We start from the raw sequence: 14,790 nt of genomic DNA, 5'->3' as shown, positions 1-14,790 counted from the left end.
CTTCTTCTCTCTCTCTCTCTCTCTCTCTCTCTCTCTCTCTCTCTCTCTCTCTCTTTCTCTCATTCACTTACTCACTCATTCACACACATGCACGCATACACATTTCCTCTTTTTAACTATCTATATTTATTTCTATTTTGCAACAATGTTCATGATGCGTTGTGATTACCCATTACGCGTATCGTCCATATGCATCGTAAGTGTACGATTACATTAAAAATGCTGTTTTGGCTTTGGCAGAAAAGAGATCAGAGAACCGTCCTACTGCTCCGCGCCGAGTACTTAATTTAAGGCGATCAATACACCTAAACATTAATATTAATGATTACGCTAGCTTGTTTAGTAAATGATTTTTCGAGGGATTTAGTAGCGCAAGTTGAAAAAATTGAAAAAGAGAAAAGAAAGAAAAGGAAAAAAATTGGCGCGCCATACGCAATGGAATGTCTATGTATGGAACAATGCTCTGCAAGCTGTACAAGACAAGTTCTCTGAAACTCCCATCAACCGTACAAATTATAAACGTTGTCTTTTCGCCTTACATTACATTACATTACATTACATTACAATACATTACATTACATTACAATACATTACATTTAATTACATTACATTACATGTTGCCAGTACAAGCTGACGTTTCAATTATATTAACTAGTAATAAACGTTTAATCTATTTAGAGGCCATTTGGAAACGCTGCGTTTCTTCCAATATAATTTAACAATAGATCCATCCGTAGAATTTGCGTGTCTTATATTCTACGGAATTCGAAGGCACAATTCATTACTTATTTTCCATAACTTCGTATGATTGCATTTAATGAAAATTGTTTAGCAGTTATCGCATCGTTCAACAAAACGATTAACTGAAAAATACAATAAGGAAAAAGAAAAATAAGGGAATTCACATGCAATTGAATTAAATAGACTGCACACTAATTACATATGTAGTTGTCTCCGTGGAATAACAGACACAGCAACGCGAATGATAAATCTATTGCAGTATGTACAATTATTATAGAGTAGCAAGGTCTCGTTCCCTTACTTATTATTGTCCATCAGAGGTCTTCACATTGGCAAGTCGAAGGCACCGTTTATTCATTGAGCTGTGTATGACGCCGCGACAATAAAATTCGATAGATATCAAAAATATACTAAATACATATATTAATACATGATTAGTCAAATTCTCTGTACGTAATTCATTATATAATTCTGCTATAAACATTTGGAAGGCCATTACCAACTATTTTTTATAAGTTGTGCGATTCTCGTAACTTTCCTAAACATTATCATCATATTAGAGAGGCACAATCGGTTTTGTAATTTGAATAATTCTAAAGCTAACGCCAAATTGTACGGAATTCGTGATTCGTCTTTCATACTTCATAATAGATTCAGAGCTATTTGTTGTTTGCAAATATTAATTTATAATATTAACTCATATTATAATATATACTTATATTATAATATAAACTTACATATTATTAGCCATTTGTTGCTTGTAATAATGTAGCTCTATACACGAACTAACATGAATTGACAATTCGTAATGATTTACGTATTTTAATTTGCGAATAATTATTCAGCATATGTGATAAATGACAACTCGACAGATCTGTCTCTATTTATCAATTTTAATGGAACTATGGATCTCGAATCACGAATAGCGTATAGTCTAGCATTAATTTTATAACATTTCTGATTATGGAACTCTTTCACTTATACACGCAATATACATATATATTTGTTCGTATATATTCATATGCATCAATGTTAGATAAAATGTATTGATCTGATTAATAAATATATCAATAATTAAAAATGGATTTATATTTAGTAATATAAATAATGCATAACAAATGTGTAACTGCAAAACTCTTTTATTATTCATTCTCAACACTGATATCTATTAATATATAATAATCGCGGCGAGAATGCATTTTTTTACCATAGTAGCTCTCCCGATACACACACATACACACAAATAAACCAAAAAAAAAATAAAAATACCTTCTTGCCACTTATCAATTACGGAAGAGCTCTTCGTTGTTAACATTTTCCTTCGTCCTTTTCGACGTCTAGACGCTTAAATTCGACGAGCTAATCACAGTTCATATAACTTTCTACTTTCTTTTCTTTTCACGACTTATTTGCGTGAGGAAGAAAATATCATATTATCGGCCTCATATGTAGATCGCCTCGGAACCTTTGTTACTTTGGTGAGCGCCGCCAGCACCGTAGGCGTTCGTAGGCGAGGCCATGCAATCGGACCAGTCGCTATTCGATCGGGGCGAGCTCGAAGACCAATGACCAGGGCTATCCGGCGATGGCGTCGGAAAGCTCTCGGGCGCTTGCATGAGATGCTGTGGCGTAACATCGGGTCCGGAATGATGGGACGGTGGCGTCAAGTACTGATAGTATTGTTGTGTTTGTTGTTGTTGTTGTTGTTGCTGCTGCTGCTGCTGCTGCTGTTGTTGCTGTTGCGTGCTCTGTTGCGGCTGTGGCTGTTGCTGCTGCTGCTGCTGTTGTTGCTGCTGTTGCTGTTGGATCTGCTGCTGCGTTTGCTGCATTTGCTGCTGTTGTTGTTGTTGCTGTTGGCTTGAGGAATACGGTAAATTCTCGAAATCAAAGCCCACTGGCGGCATGCTGCCATGTTTCTGATGCGTCGCCTGCCGCATGGCAGCGATATGAGTTGGCGAAGTGGGCAACGACGGTCTATTCTTCGCTGGCGATGGCGAACCCATGTAGCTTGCTTGCGGGGAAAGAGTCATGTTGGACTGCACCGAGTGTGGTGGCGATTGATTACTATACGGCGGCGACAATGTGTTTACCATGCCCTGTTGCTGCCGCTGATGTGGCGCTAGAAGCTGGTCGTGAAATGGCAGCCCATAGTTGCTGGTGAAGGTATCTAAGCCGAGTTGTTGCAAACCTTGCATCGATTGGTTTTTGATGCAATCCTCATATGGTGGCGGCTGTTTCGCTGTCGCAGTGTGAGCCACCAAGGGTAAGGCGTTGCTGTAAAGGCTCGCGCTATCATACGGGCTAGTTGGTAAATTGCCATCGGCACCTTCTGCTCCCTGTGGAATCTCTTGGTTTGGGGGTTGAGCACCGCGCGGTTTAGCCGGCGGTTTCTTCACTGATGGTTTTCGCCTTACCATCACCACCGCGCCGCCCTCTGACTCTGGACTGTTTGGGTTTCCCGTACCTGCTTTTGGCCGCTTCTTTGACTTGGCTTGCTTCGGTGCCGAGCCGATTACTGTGGGGTGCGTGATTAATTGCGGATGATTTGAAGATCCTGCAAAAGAAATAATTATGTTACATAACAATATCAAAAATATTTTATTATTAACATATTTCATGTTGGGCTAATTTTAAATTAATTGATTCCTACGCCGCGCATGTCATTGGTGACTTGATGATCCCCCCCATGATATTTTTGTTATATTTGTTAAGAAATATATTTCGTAATGGTTAAAAAAATTACAAAAATTATTATAAATAAAGAAGAAAATTTAATGCACCAATAAAAAAATATATATTATAATGTATCCACATATGATATCAAAAATGATTTTATATAACTATGTTTCTTTTTATAATTTTAATATTTTTCAAAATATTAAACGATCTAAACGGACAGTCTAGCGTAAGACACTGTAATGACCCATGCGACATGAAACGTGTAATAATGCCTCCAATCTCTTTTAAAATAAAATAATTAAAATACGAAGCATTGGTTCTATCCTGTTATATTTAGCACAATTTTTTAAATATAATGTATAATTATTTGTCCAAAAAATCATATGATTTAAAATTAGATATGAAAAATAAAAATCTATTACATTAAAATCATTAAAATAATAATTCTTAACAAAATTTATTATCAATAATAAAATGTTTCTTTAAAAGTGAAATATTTTATGATATGTATGTATATAATAAAGATATTATAAAAACGCTTACCCATGAGAGGACCATTCGGAATGACTGTAACCATCTGCGGCGACCTTGGCATATGTTCATCAAGTAGTCTGACAATGTCGTGATGCAATCTTTCGCTTGCGACATCGCGAGGTAACCGATCCATGTGATCGGTGATTTCCCTGTTAGCAAACGTGTCTAGCAATGCTTTGCATGCTTCAAAGCTGCCCTCACGAGCCGCTAAGAATAATGGGGTTTCATCTTTATCATCTTGAGCGTCTCTGTTTGCACCATGCACTAACAATATGTTTACAGCGTCGACATTGTTGACCGCTGCGGCCCAGTGCAGCGCAGTCTTGCCGCTATTATCGGCTGCATTGATGTCGGCATCAGCGTTAATGAGGTCTTCCACCATTCCTTCAGTAGCCAAACGCGCCGCTAGTATTAATGGCGTCGTACCATCGTGCATTCGCGCGTTCAAATTTGTCGCTCGATTGCGTAGCAGAATCTGGAAAACTCCCATAGCGTCAGCCGCGACAGCAGAGTGTAGCGGTGTACGACCGGTGTTATCCTGTGAATTAGCATCGGCGCCCGCGTCCAGCAATCTCTTGGCCGCATCGGCCCGGGCGTAACGTGCGGCCAGATGTAGCGACGTTTCACCGCTCTTGTCTGTGGTAGCATTTAGATCCGCACCTTGGGCAACGAGATCAGCGATTACAGCCGCGGTTCCGTCACTCTCATCCTCTTCCTCGCCAGTATCAAGTCCGCCACCACGTACTGCCGCTACCATTAGTGGTGTCATACCACATGGCCCACGCGCGTCCACATCCTGACCATGCTCGAGACTGGGCGGTGTCAATACACCGCCTGCGTCCGGCCGTCGTATCTCAGCCGCGTCCAGATGTTGCTGTGTCCACATACGCGGCTCGGTCTCCTCGTAATCTGTGATAACGGTATGATCACTTGCGTAACCTGGCTCGATGGCACGCATTCGTTTCGATGGAGGCAGATCAGATTCGTCGTCAGACCACTGAGATTGTATTCGAGCGCTTACAACATCCATGCTCATGCAGTTCACTGATGGTTGTTTATTCAAGTTACGCATTTCCTGACCGTCCGGACCGCGCCGACGTGACCGACGTCGCTGGCCACTGCCGCTACTGGTCCTTAAGAAGCCCTCTGGGAACCATGTAACCCCAACAGCACGCTTTCGTTGTGCGGTCACCAGGACGCCCACTAGCAATCCACCGAGCACCACGATGACCACACCGATGAAAACATATTTATAATTTGTTGGGTTATCCGAATAATCCGTATTCTGAGTACCTACGATACTACGCACTTGTTCGATAGGAAAATTTAGCGATAACGGTTGCTTCAATGCCGCAGCGGCCAAATACTCGGCCGCCTCGTTCGCTGATGAAAAACATGACGTGCCCTGAGCTAGAGTGCATTTGCGATTGTCGATCTCCAGAAAAGTGACAGCACCTTTTCTATTGGAAGGGGTCGTCAGTCGAGTATAAATGTTAAGAAACTTATTTTTCTCGGGCTTCCAAGGATATATCATTTCATTGCCGAGTTCGTCCGTTTTAACGCGAAGCGTTGTTCTTAGATAATGACCGAGATCACGTAAGAAGGTTGCGATGTTAGTTCGGAAACTATCCACGTCCATTCTCACAGCTATGGATATGACACCTTCTGCCAATGACGGCGGTTCCTTATCACAATCGAGACCATCCCAGTCACATTCTTCGTTGTTGCAGCCATAATCGCAATGGCCGTTAGCATAATGCTTCCTGCAGTACGCATCATAGATCGGGCTGCAAAAATAAATAATATAAAAATATTACACATATAATTATAATTAATAAATAGTTTGTAAGAATCTTTTATTTAATATATTCGTAATAAAAAAGAATAAAAACTTATTACAGAAATGTACATCAAAATGTTATAAATGTGTGCTAATAAATAAAAAAATCATTAATAGAAGAAATGACTGTAGTATTAACAACTTTAATAATAATAATTTATTTTATAATGCATATATTAAGAATAATGAACATCATATTATACAACATACAGTATTTAATTAAGAAAAGAAATTTAATTAAAAATACTTACTTGCAAGGGGGAAGTTTCGGACCACAATCTCTGCCATCGTACAGGCATTGCGGATTGTTGCAGACTTCGTCGCATACGCCGTTCATGAATAATTTCCAGCAATCCACAGGCGCGGTACAATTGCGCCATGGATTAACGCCCAGCGAGCAATCGTTACCGTCAAACTCACAAGCCAATCGATTGCATTCCTCGTCACAGCGTCCATTATTGTATTTAGCCTTACAGTCGTTTTCGACACATTTCTGACGTTCGCGTTCTAAATTAATGTCACTCATGTTTTTGGGTGTATTGCCGAATATTCCACCAGGATAATTTGAATCGTATGTATCGCAATTCTTGCCAGACCATGTGGGAGGACAGTCACAAGCGTAGTCACCAATTTTATTTATGCAAGGGGCATTTTGCTGACATGGATGCCTATCACATTCATTCCAAGCATCGAATTCACAATGCATACCGGTTGTACCTGGCAAGCAGTAACATTTGTAACTATTTCCGATGATACGACACGTGCCGCCGTTCTGACATGGTTCGGAGTCGCAGTAGGAACCGGTGAATTCGCAATTAGTGCCGTGATAAGCATTATTACACATGCAAACGTGTCTATCGTGTTTGGCAATGCAAAAGCCACCATTCTGACATGGAGAACTATCACAGAAATTCATTTTGACCTCGCAGTGACGGCCCATATAACCCTGTTTGCAATTGCAGTGATAATTGTTGACTAATTGTACGCAGTCCTGTGTACCGGGCGAGGTACACGGATTCGACAAACACTCATTAATATCGCCTTCGCATCTTGGTCCGACGAAACCAGGTGGACATTTGCATTCGAATCCACCCACTTTATCAGTACAGGTACCATTATTGTGGCAAGCGGTCATCGTGCAGTCATCAATGTTAACTTCACATATAAAACCAAGAGTACCGGGCGGACAGGAACATGTAAAGTTGTTGATTAGATCATGACAAGTACCACCGTTCTGACAAGGATTTGGTCGGCAATCATCAATGTTGAGTTCGCAATTCTGACCTTGGAAACCTTTGGTGCACTGACACTGGTACGAACCAATGAGATCCTTGCAGGTTGCACCATTCTGACATGGCGCCGAGTCACACTCGTCTATCTCTTCCTGACAGTAAGAGCCAGTGTAACCGTCGAGGCAGTGACAACGATGACTATTGCCTATGTTTTCGCAAGTGCCGTTGTTGCAAAGACTGTTCTCTAGTACGCCTTTCCGCATGGCGGCATCTTTGCACGAAACCATCTCCACATCGCATACCTTGCCAGTCCATCCAGGCGAGCAATTGCAATGATACTTGTTCATGTGTTGCACACACGTTGCCTGGTTCTCGCATGGATTTTCAATGCACCAGTCTATGAATTTATCGCATTGCTTACCCGTGTAACCATACGGACAGTGACATGTATAGTATTGTATATGATCATGACAAGTAGCACCGTTTTGACAGGGTGAGCTATCACATTCGTTGATACGATATTGGCAGTTCGAGCCTGTGTAGCCAGTCTTGCAGACGCATGTATAGTTGTTAATACCGTCGATACACGTTCCACCGTTCATGCAACTACTGTCCGTACAGTCTTCGTCATTGGTTTGGCAATTAATGCCAGAGAAGCCAAGTTGACATTGGCACGTGTAGGAATTAACATATTCCTTACAAATGGCACCATTTTGACAAGGTTGCGACAAGCATTCGTCAATGTCAACTTCACAGTGTTTGCCACTAAAACCATCGACGCAGAGGCACGTGTAATCACCGACGCCGTCTAGACAGGTGCCGCCATTCTGACAAGGAACTGTGAACAGAAAAAGATTCTCTTTGAGTGTCATACGACGACGTTCATTAAGTGCTTTTAATATAATCCATGCCATCGCGTGATAAAACAGATGACGCTCCATGGACTCGCATTAAGACTCTTAAATGAAAGCGAAAGAAGATCTGCATCTGTAGCAAGTAAGGAAAAAAAGCAAAGAACAGCCGGTGATTCGTACTCACATGATGCACAGTCATCGGTATTGATGATGCAATCACGGCCCTCGTAGCCTTTCGCGCACTGGCAATGGTAAGAGCCGTTGGTGTTCCGGCAAGTGGCACCGTTTCTGCACGGCGACGTCATCACGCACTCGTTCACGTCTTCGTCGCATAGTCTGCCCGTATAACCGACCGTACATGTGCACGCAAAATCGAGGAAGTTCGATGATGGCGAGCATTTTGCCCCGTGAAGACATCTGAAAATGACACAGCAACGTTACAAAGCCGTTCTATCATGCGGATCATTCATGAAAATGTGTTTCATCGAAATTAAGAGACACTCTTAAGGCTCCTGTTCTTCGCTACATAGTTATAATTCAATATGATTGCAGTGAAGAAACAGGAATTTTAAAGGAGCTGTATGATAAAATCATAATGTCATAAATAAGCTAAAATTCAATACCGATTTTGTACAAGCAAAATTAATTTAAAACAGTTTATAACATAAATTTATTTTATGTTGTGTTTTTAAAAAAATGATTAAAAATATGTTTTTCTTTAAAAGTGTTTCTTTAATGTCTTGAAACTTTACAATTTAAAAAAATTTGTACAAATTCTGTACATAAAATCAGCTCTATAATATTTATTAAATTCAATATAAGATTTTGTAATCTCTGAATATTATGCTCCCATTGGAATATAATAATCCGAAGAGCAATCTTAGAATTTCCCTCTCTACACAATATGCATACGAGAATTTAGCTACATTCATGTATTCTCATAAATAAAATGGGAAACAAGAATCATACTTGTTCGGCGAGCAGGGATCCAGCTTGTCCTCGCAATTCCTGCCGGTGTGGGGCAGCTCGCAGACGCATTTGTAATCATTAACGAGATCGATGCAAGATCCGCCGTTCTGGCAGGGGTTGTTGGCGCAATCATCAATGTTGGTCTCGCAATTGGTGCCGGTGTAGCCGGGCAGGCACTTGCAGCTGTAGCCATTCAGATGGTCGTTGCACGTGCCACCGTGCTGGCAGGGATTTGAGCCACACTCGTCGATATCGGCCTCGCACCTCTTGCCGCCGTAACCGGGCAGGCAATGGCAGATAAACTGGCTCACCCCATCTTCGCAAGTACCACCGTTTAGGCAGGGCGAGCTCGCGCATTCGTCCACGTCGCTCAGACACCTGGCATCGTAGTAACCACGTGGGCAATCGCATTTGAAGCCGTTTATCAAGTCGACGCAAAAGCCGCCATTCGCACATGGATTACTTGCGCACTCGTTTATGTCGGTTTCGCAATGTTGGCCGGTGAAGCCGGGTTCGCATTCGCAGGAATATCTAAAAGATAAGAAATTGAGTTTGCTGAAAAATGAGAGAGCGATAGCAATATGTCGATACAATTAGAGATTTTACTAAATCGTATCTGCATTCGGATCACTCAGTTGTTTGAATGTCAATATATAATAATTGATTTTTAATGAAGAAGTTTTAAGGTAAAACAATATGCTAGATTCGCGAAACATTTATGGGATATTTAAATTATCATTACTCAAACAGCATGCGTATTCAAAATCGAAATAAGATATTTTATGTTCCAATTTTAGACTTGCGTGCTCTCTCTTTTATCTAGATATTATTTTTAATTAATGATTATTTTTAATTAATGATTTATTAATTAATATAATTTATTACTATTTTCAAAAAGATTCATTTTCAATGAGAGTAAAAAAGAAAATTACATAAGTTACTTTTAAATATTATTGCACATTATAGAATCGAAACTAAGTAATTCTTTTAATCTAATATTTTTGTCAATTTATCATTCGCACAAGATATATTAACACATTTACATATTTAACTAAATAAATATATTTAATCAATTCTGCCGAATTTTAAATCCAAAGAAAAAATAATAATTATGTAAAAAAATGATGTATACCAGTCCTGGAATTTACTTGCAATTTTTGGTCGATTTTCAGTTTAGTTCCTCTCTTATCAACAACCTGTGTGCAAATGAAATAAGGAATGGAACTAAGCCGAAAATCGACCAAAAGTTATAAGTCAAAAATCATCCGTAGCAGTTTCTAAAGAGCTGTAATGTTTTAAAAGATAATGAATTGACCAAATGCACAACGTATGTTTTCTTTTTTTCAAATTTACCTGTTGATACCATCGATACATCTTGCTCCGTTTCGACAAGGATTGCTGTAGCATTCGTTGACGTTGACCTCACAATTCTCACCAGATGTGCCCGGTCGACAGACGCATAGGTAACCGTCGATACGATCCTCGCATCTACCCCCAAACTGACACGGATTGCTTTCGCATTCGTTGATTTGCGTCTGGCACAGATTACCGGTGAAGCCAGGGGAGCAGTTGCAGGTGAAGCTGTTCTCGCCGTCGATGCAGATACCGCTACGACATGGATTCGAGGCGCAGTCATTGATGTTGGTCTCACAGGAGTCGCCAGTAAAACCGGCCGGACATTCGCATGTGTACCTCGCGATACCATCCTGACAAGTACCGCCGTTTTTGCATGGTGACGAGATGCAATCATCGATGTTGATCTGGCAGTGGGTGCCGGTGAATCCCTCAGCGCAGGTGCACTTGAAGGCGTTGATGAGATCACTACAGGTTCCACCGTTCATGCACGGCCTTATCGCACATTCGTCTATGTCGATCTCGCATTGAGTTCCAGTAAAGCCTAGAAGAAGAGAAGATTGCAAATATAATATACAAAAAGAGAGAGAATAATGTATTATAAGATATAAGAAGTATATATATATATATATATATATATATATATACACATATATACAAGTATACAGTATATAAACAAGTACATGAAAAAAAATTAGCATTTCAATATTAATACAGTGCGTCCATTATATAAAGATTAAATTTTGATAAAGTGCGTAAATATATGATAAATAATATACAATTTAACGACATACATGCAAAAAAGAACTTGGTAATATTAGCTAAGTATCAGTTGCTGGTTCAAACTTTGCTGTAATTGTTAAAAGTTGACTATTGAAGATAAAATACGTTTGCTGCCCATGTTCAATTTTATCAGTTAAAAATCAAAAGCGTACTTAATACAAGTAGCTAGATAAGTGGCAGCTATTCCTCATTATCTTAGCTGCGTAACCGAATATTCTATTCGCAATTGTTTCCGAGACGTTGTCAGTTGCTATTTTATTCTAGCAAAGAATATCTTTCGTTGCACCTAAATTTTAGTAGCTAATAAATTGAGCTTTGGCAGTAACGACATTAGCTGTCCTTGTTATAAGGACACATTTTAGCTGTCACAGCTAAACATTTTAGCTACATTGGCTAATCTTTTCTCTGCATGTAGATACATCTCAAAAATAAAAATTTATTCTGCCAAGATCAGATAATCAGGCAAATATATTGATAGATAGTCTTTATAAGTGACATGTTCGGATAAGTGATCAGGATGAAGCCATCGTCATAACTGGTGTAATTAACGTTAAATTAATCAGCTATATCGATAGACAGGGATAGACATAGATCGGAGGAATAATTGCATACTCGATCAATCGACCGGATATCTTTTTTCTTGCTATGCGAAGTCAGGAGTGACTTGACGGATAATAATCGCATCAATTATCAGGAATAATTAGAGGATAGCAGTTGGCAATAATGCTGAAGAATAAAATCAATTCAGCAGCTCTCATGCATGGATCTTCTATGAAGCACCTTCTATGAAGAAGATTGCGGATCGACTGTCAGTGCATGATCATCGCCATTAGATAAATGTCGTTTATGATATGCGTTAATTATGAGGAATTTTAAAAAGCATGTTTCAAATAACTGATAAAAATTTAAAATAATCAAAGCTGACATTATTAATATTGGTATAACTAATAATATAACTAAAGTAATCATAAAAATCAAATAATTAAATCAATAATTACTTTTAGTGACTCTTTATTATTAATCCTCCAATATAATTGGATTTCACAATCGATTTTTTGATTGTAAATTCCGATAGATAAATTTAAATCTGTAAACAATAAATAAGATACAATCCAATTTATACAATATAACAGTAAATACATGTTAGTGTTTGCTAAGTTTTTTACAAGTATATAACAATTTTTTCAGATTTTTGTCTGGAACAATATAAAAATCTGCATTGAAATTCAAAGAGCTAGGTTGCAGACAAAGAAAATTTCACATTGCTGACGGAAGGTTCAATTCATCATCAATTTCAGTTCATGACATTTAGATCTATCAAATTTACCGCGACAAAACTATTTACTTCTTTACCGTGAAAATTGCAAATCTACCAGTGTTTTACCGCACTTCCGCATAATATTCCTGACGATCCTCGCACCAGGTAGTCTTAATGGTCAAGTTTCTTTGCTTTTGTCAACATTGTGAAGCTAATGCGTGTTCATTCATATACAAATTGAGCCAGGTGAATCTCTATTGCATCGTGAGATGCAAAAGAAGAAATAAAGAAGTGAGGAAACGAAGAAGAAAGAATAGAATGGGGCACGCACGCGACACATTTTTGCCGCAGATAGTCTAATTATGTTATACTGAAGAATAATCCTGAAGCAAGGCAGCTGATACATACGAGAATTATTTTCACTATATACGTACTAAGATCTTAGTTACATTTCTGAAACCTTAGTAGTGAGCTAGAAATTTGCTGATCAATATAACGAAGATGCATCATGCAATTGTGTTTCCTTTTTAGAGTTAAAAAATAATAATTTACATAAGACAGCTTTATAATATTTGTAGTACATTGTGTATCTTGATGTTTGCAAAATCATACATCGATAACACAGAGTATCGAATGTCAAAAATTTTAACAAATATACATATATGTAGATCTTATCATAGGAAGAAAAATAATAAAATTTTCATGTTACATCAAAGAAAATATTTTAAACAAGAAAGAAATTGAAAAATTTAGAAAAATAACAAATATAAAATCAAAGTATTAATTATTTATGTTATATACAAGTTTTCAATTTTGAGAAAGTATCGATCGAAAGTAACCAAAAGAAGTGATGGTTTTTTAACATCGAATGAACCGATCGATAAGCCGCTTATGCGTTCGATATCGAAGGATGATTTTGCAAAGCGACGTATAAGAAATCCCGTCGTCACGTCGATGCATCGCGACGCCTCGAAGAGCATTCTCTGATTCTCGTCAACCGGATGACGCGTGGATTTTTTATCATATTTACATTCAGTCGATATTTTTTTCTCCTTTGCTTTCGTCCATTCGCGCAGACAATGATGCAGCTAATTTACTTGTGAATGCACGTACGAGAAGCGGTGGATCCCTGTGGCTTCCTTTCGAATCTTAAAGTCCCCATCCGACCATATGAATCACGCGTTACGTGTGGCTATGTATTATCGCTTGAATGTTATCGCAAATTTCACAAGTCATTGATAAATTTTACAAGTGCAAAATTGTTTCATTATACACAAATTCCGTAAATAACTTCTATCTAAGCAAGCTGATATGTAGATTGCGAACTTCAGAAACTGATGGACCTTTTTATCTATTACCTAGTTTTCAGTTAATTTGAAAATAAGATTATTTTTTCAAAAAGATTCTATTCTTTACCAATTTATTCATCGTATTCATATTAGGGAAATCGGAAAATTCAAATTTTCCGATATCAGAAAACTCGATTTTCAACGATATCATTCCTCTTTATTCATTATTCAGCATTAAGTCATTTGAGAAACCAGCCCATCTTAAATATGCTCGCTTGATCGCTATAGAGCCTCTTGTTCTTGTATTATTTTAAATTTACATACAAATACGCCTGCAGGAATATTTGAATTATTAAACACATTTCCAGCAGAGCTCGCCATAGAAACATTTTTCAAGGCCGATTTAATGTGCCATTGTGTCTCAAGAAACATTTCACATAAATGACATTTTTAACTAAACAAATTTCAATTTTCTTACACTACAAAAATAATAAAATATGTTTTTATACACACAAAGTTTGCTCTGAAAATCTTACAAAAAACAATGTATGATCTATTTCATTCAGAAGAATATAAATGAATGAAGGGTTGTCAACGAAGAGAACGGATACAAGCTGGTCTGAAAAGCCATAATTAATTTCAAATAAACCGCTTAATTTTCTCGATGCGGTGCTATTATTAACAGCTTCAAGGGAGCTTCGAAGACATTAATTTACTTAAGGATTGCCGAGCCCGTTAAGAGATACAGGTCTCTGGATCGTGCAAAAGAAAGAACAAATATTCGGTCTAACGAGAAACGTTTTTTGTTTTTAGCTTCTTCCATATGCATCCCGATCGCTACACGCATCTGATTCAGTTCGGGAGCTGGTATTATCCTTCGTCGAACGACGTATCCTGCGATAGACGTTGCCGTCCACGCCTCTCTTCTAATATCCGTAATACTCACTTGTCAATCCTTTCCGCGGACCAAATGAATAGCTGCCGATTCATAAATATCGCGTTGCATCGATACGTCGGTAGTTCTCGGGCAGAAACTGGTCGAGTTCACTTTTTGCTCTGTGACTGACTAAGATATTTATTAAGTCTAGATCATATGCGAGAGCCATCGAGCTCACATCTGCCTCCCAAAATTCTTTTTACGTTAAATAAATATATATAATTTCATATAACTTCTCATGATACCTTTAAATACACATCTATTTTTTGTATTTTGTGTGTGTGTGTGTGTGTGTGTGTGTGTGTGTGTGTGTGTGTATAA

At 38.4% G+C, this 14,790-nt stretch overlaps 1 protein-coding gene across 1 annotated transcript in view; it reads right to left on the bottom strand.

Moving 5' to 3' along the window:
• Positions 1-2,183: 2,183 nt before the first annotated feature.
• Positions 2,184-14,790, bottom strand: part of LOC105622484 (neurogenic locus Notch protein) — a 318,234-nt gene continuing 305,627 nt past the window's right edge. Inside the window, exons 9-14 of the mRNA XM_012203901.1 lie at positions 10,203-10,746; positions 8,850-9,380; positions 8,065-8,297; positions 6,046-7,864; positions 3,964-5,741; positions 2,184-3,295 (exon numbers count right to left, since the gene is read on the bottom strand). Coding sequence (XP_012059291.1) covers positions 2,184-3,295; positions 3,964-5,741; positions 6,046-7,864; positions 8,065-8,297; positions 8,850-9,380; positions 10,203-10,746 — 6,017 coding nt within the window. The remainder of the gene's footprint in view (positions 3,296-3,963; positions 5,742-6,045; positions 7,865-8,064; positions 8,298-8,849; positions 9,381-10,202; positions 10,747-14,790) is intronic.

Source organism: Atta cephalotes (genome assembly GCF_000143395.1).
Source record: "Atta cephalotes unplaced genomic scaffold scaffold00045, whole genome shotgun sequence".
Lineage (NCBI taxonomy): Eukaryota > Metazoa > Arthropoda > Insecta > Hymenoptera > Formicidae > Atta > Atta cephalotes.
The sequence above is the reverse complement of the archived record's forward strand: the minus strand, read 5'-3'. Positions and strand labels throughout refer to the sequence as shown.